Source organism: Synchiropus splendidus, chromosome 13 (genome assembly GCF_027744825.2).
Source record: "Synchiropus splendidus isolate RoL2022-P1 chromosome 13, RoL_Sspl_1.0, whole genome shotgun sequence".
NCBI lineage: Eukaryota > Metazoa > Chordata > Actinopteri > Syngnathiformes > Callionymidae > Synchiropus > Synchiropus splendidus.
The window spans coordinates 4,963,721-4,983,616 of record NC_071346.1 but is presented as its reverse complement, the minus strand read 5'-3'; the positions used below and the strand labels follow the sequence as shown (position 1 = coordinate 4,983,616).

At 48.0% G+C, this 19,896-nt stretch overlaps 1 protein-coding gene across 5 annotated transcripts; it reads right to left on the bottom strand.

Annotated features, from left to right (window-relative positions):
- Positions 1-273: 273 nt before the first annotated feature.
- Positions 274-19,883, bottom strand: tep1 (telomerase-associated protein 1). Of its 5 annotated transcripts, none has more exons than XM_053882832.1 (58): positions 19,516-19,883; positions 18,531-18,973; positions 18,263-18,445; positions 18,033-18,182; positions 17,369-17,533; positions 17,168-17,305; positions 16,713-16,787; positions 16,198-16,319; positions 15,965-16,122; positions 15,273-15,382; positions 15,119-15,197; positions 14,853-15,045; positions 14,278-14,764; positions 13,895-14,047; positions 13,715-13,777; positions 13,354-13,478; positions 13,225-13,293; positions 13,016-13,156; positions 12,628-12,919; positions 12,442-12,563; positions 12,260-12,373; positions 11,651-11,768; positions 11,289-11,471; positions 11,029-11,216; positions 10,806-10,947; positions 10,552-10,731; positions 10,376-10,468; positions 10,163-10,298; positions 9,614-9,773; positions 9,415-9,548; positions 9,241-9,329; positions 9,050-9,164; positions 8,952-8,981; positions 8,673-8,880; positions 8,464-8,584; positions 8,277-8,401; positions 8,112-8,211; positions 7,831-7,986; positions 7,553-7,768; positions 7,435-7,491; positions 7,232-7,367; positions 6,927-7,163; positions 6,713-6,864; positions 6,539-6,646; positions 6,136-6,240; positions 5,856-5,979; positions 5,588-5,791; positions 4,829-4,959; positions 4,639-4,760; positions 4,382-4,522; positions 4,212-4,311; positions 3,834-3,954; positions 3,583-3,665; positions 3,410-3,514; positions 2,899-3,346; positions 1,603-1,912; positions 894-1,001; positions 274-400 (listed from the first exon to the last, which is right to left on the bottom strand). In XM_053882832.1, the coding sequence occupies exons 1-55, from the start codon at positions 19,523-19,525 to the stop codon at positions 3,227-3,229; spliced, it is 7,932 nt and encodes a 2,643-aa protein (XP_053738807.1). In that variant the 5' UTR covers positions 19,526-19,883; the 3' UTR covers positions 274-400; positions 894-1,001; positions 1,603-1,912; positions 2,899-3,226. The 5 variants fall into 5 exon arrangements, with proteins under 5 accessions (XP_053738807.1, XP_053738812.1, XP_053738810.1 ...); XM_053882837.1 differs by having other exon boundaries at positions 7,232-7,364; XM_053882835.1 differs by having other exon boundaries at positions 13,357-13,478.
- Between the last annotated feature and the right edge of the window lie 13 nt (positions 19,884-19,896).

The following is a 19,896-nucleotide window of genomic DNA, read 5'->3' as shown; positions in this document are numbered from 1 at the left end:
ATTCAAGACTTAATGCTTCGGATTGTTCTCACCAGAGCGGCTCTGTGGAGAGGAGTGTAATAGACTTGTTTCAGATGGACAGACGAGGGGCCCCTGACCACTGCCAGGGCATCTCACCGAAGCTGGGGGGCAGAGCTTCTTCCTCCTTCACCTGGTCTCCACAGGTGGCTTCTGTCCTGCTGCTGGTTTAGTGAAAGAGGAAATGATGTTTAATGCGAATGGAGGAATCAACATAAAGCTCTTCACCCCCCCCCCAGACCCCTCCACACAAACACCCCTTTGTGTCTTCACTGCATTCATTTGCAGTGAAGTCGAGCCCCTCGAGCCGAGTCCTCCAATCCGCCGCCTTTGTTGTGCATCAGTTCCAGCTGGTATTCAAACTCTGTGGCGGGCACTTCAGCTGCCAAGCATGAGTGACAGCAAAGTTATTAAAATTGCAGAGTCAGCAATTCACTGGGATGCTCGCAAAAACATGTTGTTTTTTTAAATGCTTGATGTAAGGAAAATATCATTTTTGGAAAATTAAGGTAAAAAAAAAAAATAGACTGAACTTTGACCAGAGGAAAGAGTGTGAATTAGAAAAAAAAAACAACAACTCACAAATAATGAAAATTATAAAAGGTGACTGAAGGCGACCAAAAAAAAAAATCAAATTCATTCAAACATTAAATGAACGATTTTTTTTTTTTTATTAAGAGAGACACACTAGATGATTCTTTAAAAAAGCCTAATATTAGTCAAATGATAATAGAAGAAAAACATGAAGACTCAATGTAAAGAAAAGATGACATATTTAAAAAAAAAAAAAAGCATAAAATAGAAACGAGGCTTTGCTCCACCAACGACACCCAAGATCGATCACTCTGTTCATGTTGCACTGAACGTCCACTCACTCGCCCCCTGCTGGTGGCTGTCGGTCTGTGCCAGCCTCAGACGGACGTGTGTGAGACCTTCATCACACTCTCCTCTCTCTTCATTTCCGCCGCTGTCTCCTCATCACTCTGCAGATCAACAGTCACACATTCACTGCGCGTGTCCCAGTGATGAGTCAGTGCAGGAGCGATGTCACTCCTCATCACTTCATCTCCAGACAAAGAGCTCACCTGGGTGTGTGTGTGTGTGTTAATGAAGTGTGTTGTCCTCCCGAGGCGCTGCCTGCTGTTCAACACACACACACCTACAGGCTGACCTCATTCGGTGCCATCTTGGACACACACGGTCACATGACCACTCCTCGGCTCCTGTGACCTCATTATTGTTCATTTGAACGTCACAACTTTATCAACACACACACACTGGACCCGCGTCTCCACACTCACACAACACGCGCGCCGCCGACGTCACGACCTCATGTGCAGCTACACCCTTCAAATTTGTCCAAAGACAGAGAGCTAAACCCACACAGGATTAAGAACCGTGGGATTAAGACGATAACTGAGATTATGTAAATGCAGAGATTAACACTGATTTATAACTTCAGCACTTTCATCTCACACACACTTCTGCTGAAGCACATCCCTCCATCCCTCATCCATTCACTCAGGCCACAGAGGTCATCCTCCCTCCACCACCACCATCATCATCATCACCTCTTCCCCTCACCTGCTTGCTGGTGATGTCACTTCCTGCTCCGAGGTGGTCTGAACACCACACAGCCAGAAACAAAGCGTCCAGTTTGTGACACTCTCCTCACCGGGGCCACGCTGCAGTCTTTATCTGCTGGATCATCCGAGACAGGAAGTGACCTTCGCTCACGTTTCTCTGGGAAATATGGGGAATTTTCATCTCTTCCTCTGAATCTCTGCTCCTCTCTCTCTTTGACAGTCGGTCATTTCTGGTTTCAGTTCTGATCCAATACAGACACTTTAGCTTCAAGTGATCAAAATGCTGCTGCTGATCTGTTGCCTGGAACCTGTCAAATTACAAGATAAATAATTTGTCGTTTTTTTTTTTAATGTGATGGAAGTTTGAACAAATAAATTATATAAAAAAAATAGAATAAAATGAAGAAACGAACATGGAGTATTACTTATTACTACTCATAATAACAATATCAAAAAAATATAAAATGTAACACAGGTTGTCGTATGAATTTGAAAGTCATCGTTGCCAGGATATTAAAACGATACAATATGAAAATATTCAGCCCCCCGTCGCTCCTCCCTCCTCTGTCTTAATGGTTTCCAGACGTGGCGTCCGTCGACCGACCTGCAGTACCACGTGACTCTTCCTGTTTGTTTACGTTCCCACTGCCTTCATGTCAACAAGATAAAGTTAAATACAGTATATCTTGTGAACAACTCCGATCGAAATGAACTTTGAGTTTGAGTTGAGTTGCAGTGAGTTACCTTGACCACGAGGTGACACTCGTGAGCTCAAAATCAGACATTTTTAGACTGAGATTAGACTGTGTTTATTCTATGGTCGGATTATTATTCAATCATCAGGAATTTAATGTGGAAATACAATTGAAAAACAAATTATTTTTCTTGCCTCAATTTCCACTTATTTTTATTTCCGGATGATGGCGCAGTCATTTCTCTTTTTTGTTATCGCAATTTATTTGTATTGTCTTTTAAACATTTTCCTTTTTAGTAACTATTTTTTGGAGCATGTGTGATTTCGTTTTAATTATTCGTCCTTTATCTTTTACTGCCAAATGTATCTATTTAAAAAACCCGTCTTCTTACAGGAAGCGTGGCTTTTGTCTCACAGTCAAGTTTTCTTATAAATAAACGATATAAATGTGGAACAGTTGAGTCTCTCCTCTAGTTGACAACACAGTGTCCAGAATGAAGCTTGACGCACTCGCGAATGAATCTCGAGTTAACGGATCGTTTGTGAGGAGGCAGGCACGTTTAATACAATCTCCAACAGCGTTACATCGATATATCGTACCGTTTGGTTTGGAGAAGCGGAAGGATTCAGGTAGGTCTCACGGTCTACCGGCAGAGGGCGCCAACACACGGCGCTCGCCTCAACAGAAGCAGACGAACTCTTCATGCTGCCACAGTGTGACGAGGGCGCGAAGGAAAAAGTGTCGTGCAGGTGATCGGCCTTTAATAAAGCAGATGTTCAACTCAAAGCAATTCACTGTTCAAAAGCAGCAGCAACACAAAGCTTGTCTAAGTTTGTAAACCAAAGGCACTTGCAATTATAAATCATATTATATAATTCTATTTCAAGCTTCAGATTAAATGTTTCAGCTCAGTCAGCGCCAGCACGATCATCCTCTCCAGGACAGGAAGTAGACGTTCCCCAGTCCGTCGCCACAGACCATCTCGCTGGGATTCTCCGGGTTCAGCTCCAGAACCAGGACCGGGCCCTCGCAGACGAACATGCCCAGCTGGAGGTGAGATTAAGATTGACAAGCGGCCGTTTTCCACCGAAGCAGTTTCATCCATCAAACCTGTTTCATGGTGCTGCGCTCCCAGATCTTGACGGTCCGGTCCAGAGAGCCCGAGACCACGGTGGTTTTGGTGAGTCGGAGCACGCTGACCCGGTCGCTGTGAGCCTGAGACCAGAACCAACATCAACTCAAATGTGAAGTGACCCCAGCCCACCACCCGCCCGGACCCTCACCGGCTTCTTGTCGCTCCAGGAGGTGAAGTCAGGAGTGTGACTGGTCCGAATGTTCCCCGTCATGTCGCCGCGCACCACAAAGTCTGAAACACGGCAGAAACGACAGCCAGTTCAGAGCCACAGTCACCAAAACAGAGGCGGTCAAGACGCGGCTGGCGGGGCCACAGGAGGCCGTCGTCAAATTCCTTGCTCAGAAAACGTTCAACGTCTTCAACACAGTGAGGTCGTAATGTTTCGGTGATGGGTCGCACCTTCGTCCAGCGTTGCGGCCGTCGTCGTCTCCGACAGCTTCTGCATATCGTAGCAGTCGTCACCCAGCAGGTTGACGGTTTCAAACGACAGCCGGAGATTCTTCGGAGGCCCCATCGCAAACTGAAAACATTATGACCACTGACCATCAGTCTCCGTCTTTTTAATACACCAACTATTAACTACTGCTTTTTTCCAACTAAACTTTATCTTCAACAGTCAGTAACAACATGAGAGTTGGCAGTTTGTGACTCGGGATCCAAAACCTCTCACAGCAACAAGGTTTCAAACCCACGAGTGGAGTTTTACTGGGAGGTTTGGGAAGATTCCACGCATCATTTCTATCCATCAGCTTCTTCCCGAGAGCGGCCAGAGCTCACCAAGAAGCCGACGTGGATGTTCTTCTTGTCCTCGCCCATCAGCCAGATGCTCTTGGCGTCGTTGCGCACCACATCCAGGACCCGCACGCTTTTCTCCCAGCTGCCCACGGACACAGGAGATCCAGGAGGTTCAGGTTCAATCCGCTGGACACACTACAGCAGTGACTCACCCGCACGCGCGGTTGCCCCAGTCGTCGTTCCCGTGGAACACGTTGAAGATGAGTCCGAGGGAGGATATGCCAATCAGAGTGTGGCAGTGGATGAGGTGAGACACACCGTTCTCTGCCTTGTGTGTGTCGACCTTTAGCAGGCTGTGAAGGTCAAGAGTGTCTGAAACTTAATCCAAGGTTTTTGAAAACTGATGGCCACAAGAGGGAGCTGTGGCGCGCTGATATTCACACTGAGTCCTCCATAGAATGTCACTCACGTGGCAGCGGTCTGTCCTTGTTTCCACTCCAGCCTCCATATGTCGACGCCGGGTTTCCTGTAGCCCACAGCAAAGTTTCCGTCCCTCAAGACGCACATGGCCGTGACAGCCACGTCCGCGGCCTGAAACATAGACACCAGGTGAGAGGAGTCGCGGCGTCACCCGTTTCTCCTCCGGGTCGCCCAGTCACCTGCTTCTTCCCGACCGGCCTGCTGTTCTGCCACAGCTCCACCAGACCAGACTCAAACCCGACCAGAACCAGGCCGTGGCTCGGGGCGAAGCAAAGCGCCGTGACCGGCCCCTGCAAGCTGGGAGGAGTCTCTGCAGCAGAGAGGTTTGGAGAACAATGTATTTCTCCCACACTGAATCACCATTTCACCTTTTAGTCTCCAGGTCCCACTAGTTTACAATTTTAAGCCCCAAAGTGACTAAAATTCTGTCTTATTTCTTCTTGTAATTTCTTCTTATTCCCTCACAGCTTGGACTAAACCCGACTTGTCTCATAAATCGACTTTCAGAAGTTCATATGACACCAAAATGACTCAAAGTCAAACTTCACAAAACACTTGACAGACTTCAGTAATGACATGTTGCCACTTAGCGTCTTTGTTCATTTTTATTCAGAACTTTACCATTTTCACATTTTTTGCAATAATTTCACCAAATCAATTTTTTTGTTTGTCTTTCCTTTTCATTGGCAATTCTGACTTTAAATTTCATTTCATTTTGAATCTCACAGACTAAGTCACTTTTTAGCTTGTATTTCATTTATCTATTTTTACTCTTTCTCACCATCTTTTAACACTTTTAACAGTGTGCCCCAACTCACATATAACACATATAATCACATTTAAACCGTTAAACACAGTTTAAGTCTCTCACCATGTGAGTGCCATTGAGTTCTTGGACAAAGTCACATGACAGGGAGTGAGGCGGGTGCAGCTCTCACCTGCCTCCCACGTCCAGCACCGCAGCGAGCAGTCCTCAGAGATGCTGAGGAACTCTGGGGCGCTGTCCTTCAGGAGGACGCTGCGCACGGCGCCGCTGTGGCCCAGGAGGCTGCTGAAGTGCTCCACCTGCATGGGACTCCACAGGTGAACCGCCCCGTCCTCAGACGCCGTGGCCACCTTCATGTCTTCTGGATGGTCGTCGACTGAAACAGGACAGATCACAAAGATGCTGCCATTTGAAGCAGGAGGTGGCGAGGTGACGCTCACCGGCCAGGAGGGAACAGTGGTTGATTCTCTGCTTGTGGGCGGGAATGTGGCAGATCTCCATGTCTGTCTCCCAATTCCACATGTGGAGCGAACCATCGGAACATCCGGCCAGGACGTACGGACCCTGCAGACACATGCACAAAACATGACGGCCACCATACAATCATTACATTACCATCGTCATGTTTTGTGCATGTAATGTTGGAATGTAATGTCAATAAAGTTTTCCTCAAACGCCACGTTTGAACCCACATCTGCAGCAGTATTCACTGTCACTGACCTGAGAGCAGATGGTGGAGAGAGGACTGGACCAGGTGAGTTCTTTCAGCTGATGACCCTCCGTCAGGTTCCACAGGAGGATCCGTCCGTCGTTGGACGAACTCATCTGGAGGAGGGAGAGAGCGTTCGGGACGAGGTGAAGAAGAGACATGTGGAGTGGAACAGTTGATTTGAAACAGTCCAGACAAAGACACAAAAACCATTAATTGTAAATATTTATTAATGCATTGAGAAAAATAAATCAAAAGACTGAAGAGAAAAAGGAAGAAAAAAGCAGATACTTCAAATTAAATGAAAAATAAAGAACAGTCAATATTTAAAAAATAATAAAAATTGAAAAATGGCTGTGATATATGCTGAGAAAACAAGGAAGAATTAAAAACAAAGCAGTAACCAGAACTCACCACACAGTCGGGAGTCCACACGCAGCCGGTGATCCAGTCTCTGTGAGCGTGATGGAGCGTCCTGGTCAGCTCCGCCGGAGTCGTACTCACATCCCAAATCACCAGGGCCTGAAAACACAAAGAGACACACACGTTCCTGCCAATGTTTGAATCCCAAAACTGTCCTGGTCCTACCTGGTCTCTCCCTCCGGTCAGCAGCTGGGCCCCGTCAGGGCTGAAGGTGAGACAGGTGACCGCCCCACTGTGGCCGTTCAGCTGGTCGTGGGGGTCGCTGCATTCCTCAGTCACGACCTCGCTCAGCCTCCACAGCAGCACAGTGCAGTCGTCTGCCACAACAGCACAACCTCATCTTCCATCTCTATGAACGCTGAGAGGATTGTGAGCTCACCTGAGCCGGTGGCCAGGTAGCTCTGGCTGTGGGCCATGGCCCGGATCGGCTTCACCTGCGAAGAGAACATGCCCGCCTCGCTCATTCCTGCCTCGCCGTCATGTTTCCACACCCGCAGCCGGTGGTCTGCACCAGCCGTCACCAGCAGCTCCACCGTCGTCTCCTCCACCGGTGCGGTGATCCACAGCAAGGAGTAAATGGTCAGTCTGAGGTATTCGGGCGCCCAGAGCAGCTCGCCTGGACCCAGAACAGAACACGTTACCGTTGATGTGTTGGTGACGTCTGTGTTCACGCTGAGGACGAACCAGAGTTCTGACTGAAGAGTCTGAAGCCTTTGCCACGGTAACCCACGGCGACGTACTCTCCCCTCGCCGCCACACACAAGGCAGCGGGCTCTGAGGTCGCTGACCTCCTCTTCTTCAGAGGAGGCTGCTGCTCCTGCTGGACCAACAGCACCTAAACACCTCTGGACATCATACCACTAGTGACTCAGTAAAAACAGTTTTACCTCTTCATCCTTCATCGTCGCCACAGAGCGCCCGAGTCCCCCAGACCAGAGCTGGAGCTGTGAGAACAGACCTGCTGGTTAATCCTGCAGAGACAACAGGAGCTCTTCAGTGTCTCACCATGCAGTCCGATCCAGCCGTCAGCAGCCTGGCGCCGTCGTCCAAGAAGGTGAGAGCCTCGGTGGAGCCCCGGTGGGCCTGGAAACATCCCACACAGGTGGAGGTCGGCACCGACCACAGCCGCACCTCCCCAGATATGGAGCCCGAGCAGAGCATGGACGACGAGGACGGGGAGAAGGACACGCAGCGGACGGACTTCAGGTGACCCGTGAGGATCTGAAACAAGAGCAGAGTTCACCACAAGATGAACCATCCGAGCACTGACTCATCCCTCTCACCGCTTCTGTTCGGTCCTGCAGCCAGTTCCATACAATCACTTGGCCGCTCCAGCAGCCCAGTGCCAGCAGGCGGTCCTCTGGGTCAAAGGTCACGCAGTTCAGAGGGCTGGTGCTGGGCCAGGATGCCTCCTCGTGGCCTTTGGTAGAAGACCACACCTGAGGTGACACAAGGAAGCGGCGTTGTGTTCAGTGGGTGGGGGGATGGTGAGGGGCGATCACGGGGCACAGCTGGGTCTTCTCTACTTAAGCAGCCACCACAGTCTTCAGAGGTCAGAACTCACTTTCAGTGTGAAGTCCAAGGACACGGTGGCGAGGTGCTTCCTGTCTGCTGTGCAGCTGCTGGCAGTGATGGTGTTACTGTGTCCTTCGATCAGAGCCGTCCTGCATGTGCCAGACCGTTAATCTGCCGCCAACACTTGCCATTCTTCCAGATTATTTCCTCTCACTTGCAAGCGCTCTTCACGTCCCACATTTCGATCCGTCCGTCGAAGGATGTGACGGCGAGTCGGCCATCGCTGAGGAACACACAGCTGGAGACGCCGTCACAGCTGCTAACCAAGGACTTCACCTCCTGTGGAGGATCAGGGCTTCAGAATCAAAGATGGCAGGCATTGAATATGACGCTCAAGTCACCTGTCGGGTGTGTGTGTCGACCAAGTGCAGTGTTCCTTGAGCAGAGCCGACCACCATCAGCTGACCATCCGAGCTCACCACCAAACACGTCGGGTCATCGGTGAACGTGGACACCAGCGTGCTGTCAATCATAAATCCATCTATTTTATTATTAACCTGTGTGACAGTCAAGTTTATAGCTTTAGATCCGGAGAGGATCTAGGTCAGACCTCAGCTCTCCCTTCTGCCGCTCGTTGTTGGTCCATTCCACTGCTTGCATGTGATAGGATGACATCATCATTTGGGCCCAAACATGAGCGAGTGATTCTGCGGGCTCATTGAGGGCCTGCTGGATGAAGAGCGCCGGCCAGGAGCCGAGCAGGGCCGCGTGCCGCTGCAGGAATCTCCGACACTCCTCCAGACCCTCCTGCTGCTGACCTGTGAGCAGAGAGACTTCAGCCGGAGAGAAACAGTCAAGAGTTGAAGGTTGGTGTGTGAGAAGCTCTTACTCATGAGAGCAGATGTCTTCGCCAGGTCATCTGAAATAAAAAAACACATCAGCGCTCCGCTGCAGATCAACAAGCCCTGGCGTGCCCTTCCATCCTACCGTAGCGAGAGTAGGTCTGCAGCAACTGGTGCAGTAGGTTGTGTCTCACGCTGGCGTACAGGAAGAAGAAGCTGGAGAGCAGCAAACCCAGCACCTCCACTTGGCCACAGTCGATCTGGGGAGGTAGTTTGTGGAGCAGTTTTTACATAATTGACTAGAAATGTGCACAACTAACTGACCATGATACTCACTAGACTAGCTGGCAGCTGCTGCACTGAAGCGGCTTCACAGTGAAGGAACGTTTCTGTTCCTTGACTGTCGGCCAGTGACCACAGATGACCTGCAAGAGACGTGAGCTTTCAGCTAAGATAGAGGTCAAATACGCCCTGCATCTCCGGCCGGGGAGAATGTGAGAGTCCATCTACCAGCCAGGATCAGGTGAGCTCTGGTTCTGTCCGCAGCAGTGGGCAGGAGGAAGTCTTCAAACGCCTGCTTGACCTCAGGATGGGTCAGGTTCAGGAGGTCGTCCACGTTGCAGCAGTGAGACGGATTGACCAGACTGAGTGACAAACCACATTATGATTTTGTTCAGCGGGAAATTCCACACAGTTCAAAGAGGCTCACCTCTGCAGGCTCCCCGCAATCTGGGTGAAAGTTGCCATCGGAATGCGACTTTCACGCTTCCTGAACAGGTTCAGCACTTGCGGCCACGTGACAGCTCCACCTCCGGAGACCAGGTCATTGCACACGTTCACTATAGAGTACAGCTCTGTCTCTCTCAGCCCTGAAGATGGAGGACGAGACAGGTGTTTTACATCACACTTTCTCTTCCAAAGAGAATCTTCTTTCTTATTTAAATATGATTTAATATAATTACTGTACTTTATCTATAAGAATGTATTTATTATTATTATTACTACTGATAACGATTGAATTCTACAATGTTTGAACAATTAATTTCATCAACATATCTCCTATTAAATTTGTAATATCTTTGATTGTACATTTATTCATTTAAAAAAATTATTATGCAACAAAATGTTCAACCTATTTTTTAAATATATTCTATATTTCGTTTATTATTATTGTAATAAGAACATCTAAATAACTGTAGACACAGATCTTTTTATTTATTCATTTGACTTCTCTTCTTCTCCCCTCCGTGTGCCTTACCTGAGGGACTGACAGTGAGAGCTGCCAGAGTCCAGCGGAGTCCCACGACGGCACGGTGCTGTGAGCAGAGTCTCTCCAGGCTGAACTGGACCAACTGGCCCAGAGAGGCTGGAAGCTCCTGCAGGTGTCGAGTCAGCTGAGACACAAAACAGAAGACCACCGTCACCTCTGAGAGAGTCATGCTCACATCAAACCAGAGTTGTTCAAACAGACCGTGTCAAAGGTGGAAAAGTTCTTCAGGTGCTCGCAGGCCAGACGCAGGTAGAGAGGACTCACGGCTCCCTTCTTCCCGACCAGAGTCTGGAGCTGTGAGAGACACAGAGGTGGGGAACCAGGACCTTTTAGGAGGCACATCTTCATCTTCAACAAGACATGACTGAGACACCCACCTGGTTGTTGAATGCAGAGTCGCTGAGCTTCTTCCCGAAATCGTCCAGTTGTTTCTCGACTATCTTCATCCTCTCGCGCGCTGGCAGTGGTCCAAGTGAGAAGAGGATGGCTCCTTTCCGCTTGGCAATCGTGTGGAGCAGCGCAGAATTGGATGTGACGCTCATGACCAGGCAAAAGTTCTGACAATCAAAGTCCACAAATTTCAAACGTGAACACCTGAACGCATCGCCGCTGATCTCTGAGAGGAACTGACCGGAGGGAGGTCCTGAGGGATCCACTCAGAGCTCATCTGACCGTGTCCGTCCACCACCAGGTCCACTCCGTCCACCAACAACACCAGAGGCTTCTTATCCTTCCTGTTCCTTATGGTGCTGTGAAACTCTGACAGCAGATCTCTGAGCAGAGAGCAAACACACAGGCGTGATGGAGTCAGATTGTCCACCTGCTTCACTGAGTTAATGTAAATGTGGCTCTACCTGTAAACCAGGGGCATTGGAGGTTCATCTTGATTTTCCTGCAGCTTCCTCAGAGACCTCACCAAGTATCTGAGCATGTGACCTGCAGAGGCAGCTGATTGGCTGGCGGTTGCAGAGTAAAAGATGGCGTCGTAGTCAAAGTTCTTTGTGGGCACTACTCCAGTGCTGCAGACAGTTCCAAGAGCCGCCTGTGGAGGAGCACCACAGCGTCACTTGCACAGAAACAGAAGCTCCACAGAGAACTCTGAGGATTCAGGTACCATGAAGACACTTTTGCCTTCTCCCTGAGCGCCCTCCACCAACATCATGCCTCCGCCCAGCTGGATCTGCTGCACCATATCCACAGCGGCCAACAGCTGCCTGCCTCTGCCAGAGCACTGAGTCTGCAGCGCCTCCTGGTGGACCTCCTGCTCCAGCACATCTGACATGGCCTCATCATCCTCCTGCAGAAATGTTCAAGAGTAATCCACAGTTTCAATATGCATCTACAACCACGTGGGCCCAGATCTGAGATGAACAGAGAGGGATTCATCGTATCAAAGACTGACTGTACATTTATTGCTCGACACCACCCGTAGCATTTAAACGCCCTAACACTGGAGACCTTCCTCTGCTCACTGACCTTAACAAACTCCTTGACGATTGCGGCCCACAGATCTCGTAAGACAGCTTTTCCAAAGTCCTCCAGGCCTTCCAGGTAGGGCTTCCCCTCGACCACACCCCCCCACTGACAGGGGTAGCTGTAATGACATGAAGATTTGAGGGAAACTTCTACATGTGGTGGGACTTTTATGTGATGGAGGAAATGAGTAGTTCAGAAAAAATCATGTTTGGACATATACAAGCAAAACGTTTACAATTTAAACATAACGTTTCACAAGAAAGGGGAAGTAAATAAAATTAGATAGCTACGCTTTGTTGCAAATTTGATATCAAGATTTCAGCTACTCATATCATAATAGGAATGAATAAAGGAGATTTTTATTCCTGGTCAATGAGAAAGAGACAAAGCTTTCCACTGTTTCGTAGATGTCTACACTCACCTGTCATCACCAGCTTAGTAGGGACCAAATGAGAGACAAACCAAAGTAGTCAATTTAAACAGAGCATTTCTATTCAATAACCTTACAAGAAACCTGTCAGGTTTTTAAATGCAGGTGACAGAGTTTCTACATTTAGGTCAAAAGTCAAGATCAGGATAAAAGTGGATGTAAACAAGGGAGGTGGTTACTTTTCAGTGACTTTTGCGTCGCTCTTCCGAAGCATATTCTTCAGAGCGTTCAAGTTGAACTGGGCCTCCTTGGACTCGGAGGAAAAGTCAGCTTTCCACGATGCAGGAACAGATCTGTCGAAGAGGATTGGTCACCGTTCAAGTGTTGAGGCGGCAAACGTTCACTAGAGGGCGCCACAAACTTGCTGAGCTCCGTGTCTCTGAAGTAGCAGAACATCCTCTCCGCTAGTGAGTCCGAGTGAAGGGCCTGGAACTGACGGATCTCCAGCTCTGTGACCGAGAGTCCGTCCGGAGCTGTAGCCAGCTGTAGGGAGGGAACCAAGGTGATGGAGGACATCAAACGTCAAGTCGATTCCTGTACAACTTACCCAGGAATACTCCGGGCGTCCCGGCAGGGTGGGTCTAGGCGGGACCAGTCCGTATCTTTCACCCAGGATCACAACCATCATCTGGCTGCGACAGACCTGCGACAGACACATCTCCACGGTCCGAGCAGACTCCTCCTCCGTCACACCCCAGCGCAGTTCCACCTCCTGCAGATGGAGGCGGTGTGTAGCGGCGCGGCGGCGGAGCTCAGGGAAGATGAAGCGCACGAGTAAGTCTCGCTCTGCATGCATGTCTCTGAAGGTGGAGGAGATGAAGACTCGGACTGTGCGCCATCTGCAAGAAGAGAGGGACACAAGAGTGTCAGTCAGCAACTAGGTCAGTCAGTGACTAGTAAGAGAGTCTGGTCCCAGTTGGGGCGAGTAAACTCACCTAACTCTTGGGCTGACAGGTATGGAGACGTTGGCCACCATGGCGGTCTCTGTAGCGCCGTGCTGTGGTGGGATGTTGTGCAGCTTGTCCATATGTTCCACATGATCCAGCAGCCTGGAGGAGCCGCGTTCCGCCACAAACCTGCGCACAAGTTCTCGTTGATACATTTGAGCTGCACAGATCATCTCAATGAGTCGAAGGAGGTTCACCTCAACATCTGCTCACTGAAGCCCACCAGCTGCACCATGCCAGGGTCGTCCTCGGAATCCTGTCCGAAACTGTGGAAGTTCCTCATTAGAGAGGGCTCAATCAGCTCAAGAGCTCATTCTGACACTCACAACCATTCCGCTAAGTAGAGAGTCACCGCGAGTACGTTCTTGTTGACATCCTCCCTATATTTGCGGACCAGCCACTGGAGGTCCCAGGACACAGAGGTGCTGGTCAACATAATGACGTTGTCCACCTGTGGGGTCAAAACAGCAGCACCGACAGTGGGTTCAAGTCCCAGACACTATGTCCTTTTCTTCCTAGATCCTCTTTGTCCAGCACTGTCCGGCTACCATTCTTTCATTCAAACCACCTGTCTTTCTACCCACCTTTGTCACTCTACATCTCTTTCGTTCACATTGAATCACCGTCCTGTTCTCCATCGTTCTGTTTTCACAGAGTTAATGAAGCCCTTAGGAAATTAATACAGACCTTGCTTTTTGCAGGGAAGACATCCTCGCCGACAGATTGGTCGGAGTCCAAATTCTGGAGTTCCTGCATTGATAAGAAGTTAGTAATTGCAACTATAACCGGAAGCAGCGAAAAGTCGTTTGTTGCATCTATAAAGTTGCATCTTTCATTGACACAGACAGTTCTGGTGCAGAGTCTGACCGTCATTCTCTTGACCACGCTCCTCACGTTCTCCAGCAGGACGTCTGACTTGAGCGAGACTTTATGCTGACGGCCCCATTCAGTGATGAAGATGCTAGCATCCTCGCAGCAGCTGGCGAGCATCAGAGCGAGGAGAGACGCCACCTCCTGTGCCTGAAGACAGATGAGAACAGCACATGTAAAATAATTCAGCGGCCAGACAAATCACGATACGTACGAAGTGAGAAATCAAATGACTCGTCTAAACTTTCAACAGTGACCAGTCGATTTTAGTTCAGCAGTTGGAGGCACAAACTAAGTTTTCACAGAAACAAGGAACCTATGGAGGCTTCTAACCGCATCTGCAGAACCAGCACACTTTCATCCTGATAATAATATCTCACCGAAGGTGTGAGTTTGTCTCGCTCTTCTTCCTTCTTCTTCCTCCTCAAACTCTGTCTGTTCTGCGGCTCCTCCTCTTCCCCATCCTCCTTTGTCTCCTCCTCATTTTTGGAGTCTTCCTCCTCTTCCCCGTTCTCCTCATTCTTGGAGTCTTCCTCCTCTTCCCCCTTCTCCTCATTCTCGGAGTCTTCCTCCTCTTCCTCCTTCTCCTCATTCTCGGAGTCTTCCTCCTCTTCCCCCTTCTCCTCATTCTCGGAGTCTTCCTCCTCTTCCCCCTTCTCCTCATTCTCGGAGTCTTCCTCCTCTTCCTCCGGTGGGAGGCAGAAGTCAAGTTTTTTCAGCCAAGCCTCATCATCCACCCATGAAGAGGGCAGTAGGATGACAGTCCGTCCGGGTAGAGGCGGGATGTTGTAGCGGCAGGAGATCTGGACAGAGACCTCCAGTGCTGCACGGTAGCGATCCAGCAGCTCCACAGTGTAGTGACGCTGGCTGGAAGACATGAAAACAACAAACAGCAATCAACTTCTATTGTGCCTCAGTGAGGTTCAGTCTCCAGAAGGATGAACAAAACACCCACTTGGCTTTGATGAGCTGGGCCTTCCTAACGCGATACATCTGGTAGACGTACGGCACACCCAGCGTCATCCTCTTACGGCTCTTCTTGGTCTTCTCCCACTCCATATTCCGGTAGCGCCTGCTCTTTGGGATCTTCTTCAGGATGCTGGTCAGAATGTCAGACATGCACGGGACGGCCTGCTTTGCTTCACACGCTGAAAAAAAGATGACTGAGATGGTGAGATGAACAGAACCGGTGCCAAAGAGAAGCTGTAGAAGTCAATGCACCGATGCGACGAAGCTCCATGATGACTTTGTAGGCAGAAAGGAACCGGAAAGGGAACTGCCGGCTCTGGATCACAGCTTTCTGTGTGAACCCACGACAGATACTGAGACTTGCTGACGCCATTGAGACAGGAATGAGGTTTGAAAATTGGCAAACCTTGTTGGTGAGTCGGCTGATGATCTTCTGGTGGTGACGCTCACTGATGCCTTGCATGATCATGTTCCTTAGGTTCCTCAGCATGGCCATGAAGGGGAGGGACTTATTATCTGAACACACACACAGAGCAGTGAGGACTTATGAATGCGACCAAGGTAGAAATATAAAATCTTTCCTCGTCATGACATCATACATAATTCAATGAGATGCACATTATATGAAATCAGGGCTGGAAAAATAGAATTTAATTATACACACAAAATAATATCCAAAAAAAGTAACTAATTAAAGCAAAATATTTTATGTATTAAACAAAAAAACATACCAATAAACAGATAGAAGGTAAACCTAGTTCAAATAATAACAATTAAAATGAAATTAAAAAGAAAGATTTTTGAAAATGAAACAGAGGCGTCACAAAAAGAAAATATTAACAACAATAATAATCATAATAATAATAATAAGTGTGTTAGAAAAAGCCTTAAAAATATTTCTAAAAATAATCAAAATATCACACACCTAAAATATGACAATAAAAATGAAATCAAATACATAAGTAATATTTAAGATCGTTTTACAATAATGAAGTGATTAAACAAAGATAAAGAGAAAATGCAAATTAGAAAAGACTATTAGAGGCAGGGTAATCTAAAGCAAAATCTTGCAAAGAATGTGATGAAGTCGTTCAGTACCGATGAGACGCTCCCATGTTGCAGCCTTGTTGCCCTCTCGGCTCAGCAGCCGCTCCCAAGTCTCCGGCTCCTTCAGCTTCATCCTCTGCCCGGCCCTCTCATGGTCCCACTGGCCCTTCAGCCCACTGTGAGTGAACGCCTTCACGTCTGATGGATACCTGAGACAACGGCAGTGTCACTCGGCTGGAGTGCTAACCGGCGTAAATGTTCTCATGAATGTTGGAGTGCCTCACTTCCTCCCCAGGATAGCCATCACGTGTTCAGCCGGCTCTTTAATGTGAAGCCTCTGGATCATCTTCTTCAGACTGAACTGGTCCTGCTTCTTATCCACCACCTGTCTCTTCTCTGACTGCAGCTGGACACACACAACAACTCTCTTGATCCCTGCATGACTTTTTTCATGAAACAAACCTTTATTTACATTTTCAAAACGGTGAATTACACTTATTTAAACAAAAGCAAAATGAAAAAGCAAGAAATCTGGTGTTGCAAAGAAGAAAAGGAACATATTAACAGCTCACAGGGCTGGAACCGATTCTTATTCTCATAGACTCATTTTCTCAAGAAAAACTGGGACTGTAATTAGGAATGGGAACACCAGCAAATATTCAAAACGACAAGCAGCTCTGTGAATATCTATAACCTTGAGGGTGTGGACCGCGTTACATAACCAGTGTGATTCACCAGCTGAGCAAGTCTGAGACAGCTTAATACCAAATACCAAGTGACTCACTGTGGAGGAACTTACGTATTTCTCCAGGAAAGATGGCTCCGATCGGAGCAGCTCCGCCCACTTCTTCATCTGCTCGGGGCTCGGTTTGGGCTGCAGACGACACAGGAGGATTGTCAGAGGTCAAAACCATGGAGCTCTGTCAGTGCGGAGTGGAGATGAGAGTCATGTATCTTAGGGTGTTGTTCAAGAGTGAGGGAAAGATGGAGGTGGACAGGACCAGCACAGCTCGGTGTTCCTCCAGAAGAGTTGGAGGAGGTTTAGATGCTGCTGCCGTGACCGGAGCTCAGACAAGAGAAAGATGGATAAAACTAGTCAAGACAGGATTGGATTCTAAGTTTCCTTAAAAAAAAAAAAACCTCCATTATTATTTTTTTTGCTGACTCATTTCCACAGCAGATGACGTAACCAAACCAAATAATGTCAGCCATAATTCACAATCACCTCCTGGCAGCCTGATCAGGGCTGGTTACCTTCGCTTTGGCAGCCTTCCCCGGGTGTTTGCAGCGATGCTTCCGTGTGTTGTACTTGGCCAGCTGATACTCATTAAACTCCTTGAACTTGTCAGTCAGACCTTTCTTCAGGCTCATCGGCAGCGATGGGCTGAAGCACTGCCAACGTTGAAGTCGACATTTCAGAGATGATGTGAGCGGAGACGAGGACCAGCTACTCACCTTGGTGTAGATCCGCACCACTTCCAGCCAATCGGATGGGAGCTGAATGGCAGCGCATATGTATCTGCGTACGTGACACTTGGTGGTGGGCAGGTTGGCGGCGAGAGCCAGCAGGAAGTTGGCGGTAATTCTTATGTTTAACTCCTGACGGGTGTATACTGCCACCTGGGACATTTACGGACAAAATTTGTCACCGGACAAAAAACATTTCTCACTAACTGATGCAACTTGAAGTCCACTCTGCATGAAATTATCACATGTTGGTTCTCATTTCTGACCTCCAAGTTCAAGTGGCACACACAGCTAAACACAAAGTCAACACATCTCACTGAAGACACCAAATAAACTACCCTGTCAAAAGCCTGTCTAGTTGTGAATCACATCTTTTGTTTTCTGCTGACTCACTTCTTTAAACAACGTAAACATTGGGTTTGAGTTTAAGTTTTAACGTAGTGACGCAGGAGTTCTCCAGGGGTACCCTTTGCGTGCGAAAACGCATCATGGTAAGTGTGCACGTGGGTCACATCCCAGCTGAGCACAACCTTGGTAAGAGTGTCTCAGACAACTGACTTTTTCATCCTCTCTGCATGGACAGCAGCACTCAAATGACAGCATTAGAATGAAACACAGTGTCAACAGCAGGAGTGACATCAGCAGGATGTACCTTGAGGACAAACTGCGGATCGCTCTCTGAAATATCCTTCACCAGATTTGTGATCTTGGTCCACACACTGTCCTCAGCGTCCCACTTAGTCGCTCCTGGAGGCACGTTCTTGCTCACCAGGGAGCAACACACCATGTTCAGGAATAGGTACTAGAGTTTGGAACAATAAAAAAAAAAACGTTACTTTTAGAAACCTCACAATAGTTCTGGTTCTCCTTGGTCTGCTGTACCTTTTTGTCCTTTAAATTGTTCACAATCTCCTGGTTTCCTCGGTCGAGCACAGCAAACTCCTCGCTCCTGCAGACCAGAACCTGATCTGGCTCCTCCATCTCATCCGTGACATGGAATGGTGCTACCAAGCTGGACCAAGAGCCCTCCATCTCCTCAGACGTTTCATCATCGCTGGTAGAAGACTGAAGATCACAAGATCACAGAATAAGAAACACAATTGTACTTGCTGGAGCCACAAAAACATATATGTACATATATACAATATACCCAAGTCGTCTGGTCAAAATTGCTGGGCTCTGCCGCAGATATTTCATTTTCACCTCCATCTAGAACAGCTGGTTTCTGCTGTTCACCACCGAGGAATGAGGGAGGATGACAAAAGCGACTGGTGAGGCACGGGGGCTGAGAGGTTGTGGGGAATGAGGTGGAAGGGGTGAGCGTGGAAGAGGCGTCCTTTTTTAGAAGCTTGTTCTCAGTGCTGAGCAGAGAGGAGGGCATGAAGGATGTTGAGAGAAGCCTTGAGGAGGTGGAGGTGAGAGTGGAGGGTTGCAGAGAGGAGCTGGATAGCAGAGGAGGTACAAGCGAGGGGGTCTGCTTCAAGAACTTGTTCTCCAAGCAAGGGGGCACATAGTTGGAGGTCAAGCTTCGCCCAGCGGTGAGCTGACATGGCTCCCCGACAAGTGTCGGCTGCAACGTCAACGCCTTCATCTCTGTATGGAAAGAAATGATCAATAATCAATCAGGCTCACTCAAGATAATACGAGACGTTCTGCAGCATTCCGCCAGCTGTTTGAACAAGAGCTGCGCAGGGTGTGTAAATGAAAGACAAAGGTCTATAAAACAACAGGTACAAAGTCTAAAGCGTCCAACCAGACGTTTAATAGGCATCCACTGTGCAAATGTTGATAAAAATGAATAGAAATGTGTTCAATCAAACACGTTTCCAAGCAGGCAACTTGGAAACTCATTTTGAAAATAGTACATCTACACTAAACTGCAATAATTTGTCGAGACAAGTAAACCCTGCAACAAGGTTTTTATGTTTCCAGCAGTTATTAAGTAGCAAAATGCTCATAATGCTAAGAATTCTTTGACTTCGCGGATGAAAAACTGACTTAAATTCGCGCAATGACTGGCAAATCTGAATTGTCGTTGACCAAATGCAAGTCCAAGTTCATGATTGAAGCATGACTCATTACTTTTATGAATGCGTCATGCAATAAACAACGAGCTACAAATGAACACAACTTACCGCTGAACATCAACAATAGAGCTCCGAGGCGGTGTAAACGGTGTTCGAGACCTAAGTCATATGCTCAAAAGTCGTCTAAAGTGAGGCTCATTCTGGTTACTATTTACTTCCTGAATCCCTGTGAATCAGGCTGGGCATTGCAGTTACCGTAATGACAGTCTTATGAGAGCAGTCCCAAAACAGCAGTGATCCTTTTTCCCGTTTCCAACATAAAATCCCGTTTAAAACGCTATGATCACCAAATATATCTCATTGTTACATGACAATATTTGCAAGGCAATATTTACATGACGATATTATTTTCTCACAGTGGAATATGTAACGTTTATTCAGGTCGCCATTTCCGAAAGGAAATTCGTTTATATATATATATATATATAT

Coding starts and splice junctions, on each gene's coding strand:
- tep1 (XM_053882832.1), bottom strand. Junction 10,469..10,551: donor ACTCTGCATTCAACAACCAG/GTGGGTGTCTCA, acceptor TGTCTCTCACAG/CTCCAGACTCTGGTCGGGAA. Junction 3,955..4,211: donor ACATCCACGTCGGCTTCTTG/GTGAGCTCTGGC, acceptor TAATGTTTTCAG/TTTGCGATGGGGCCTCCGAA.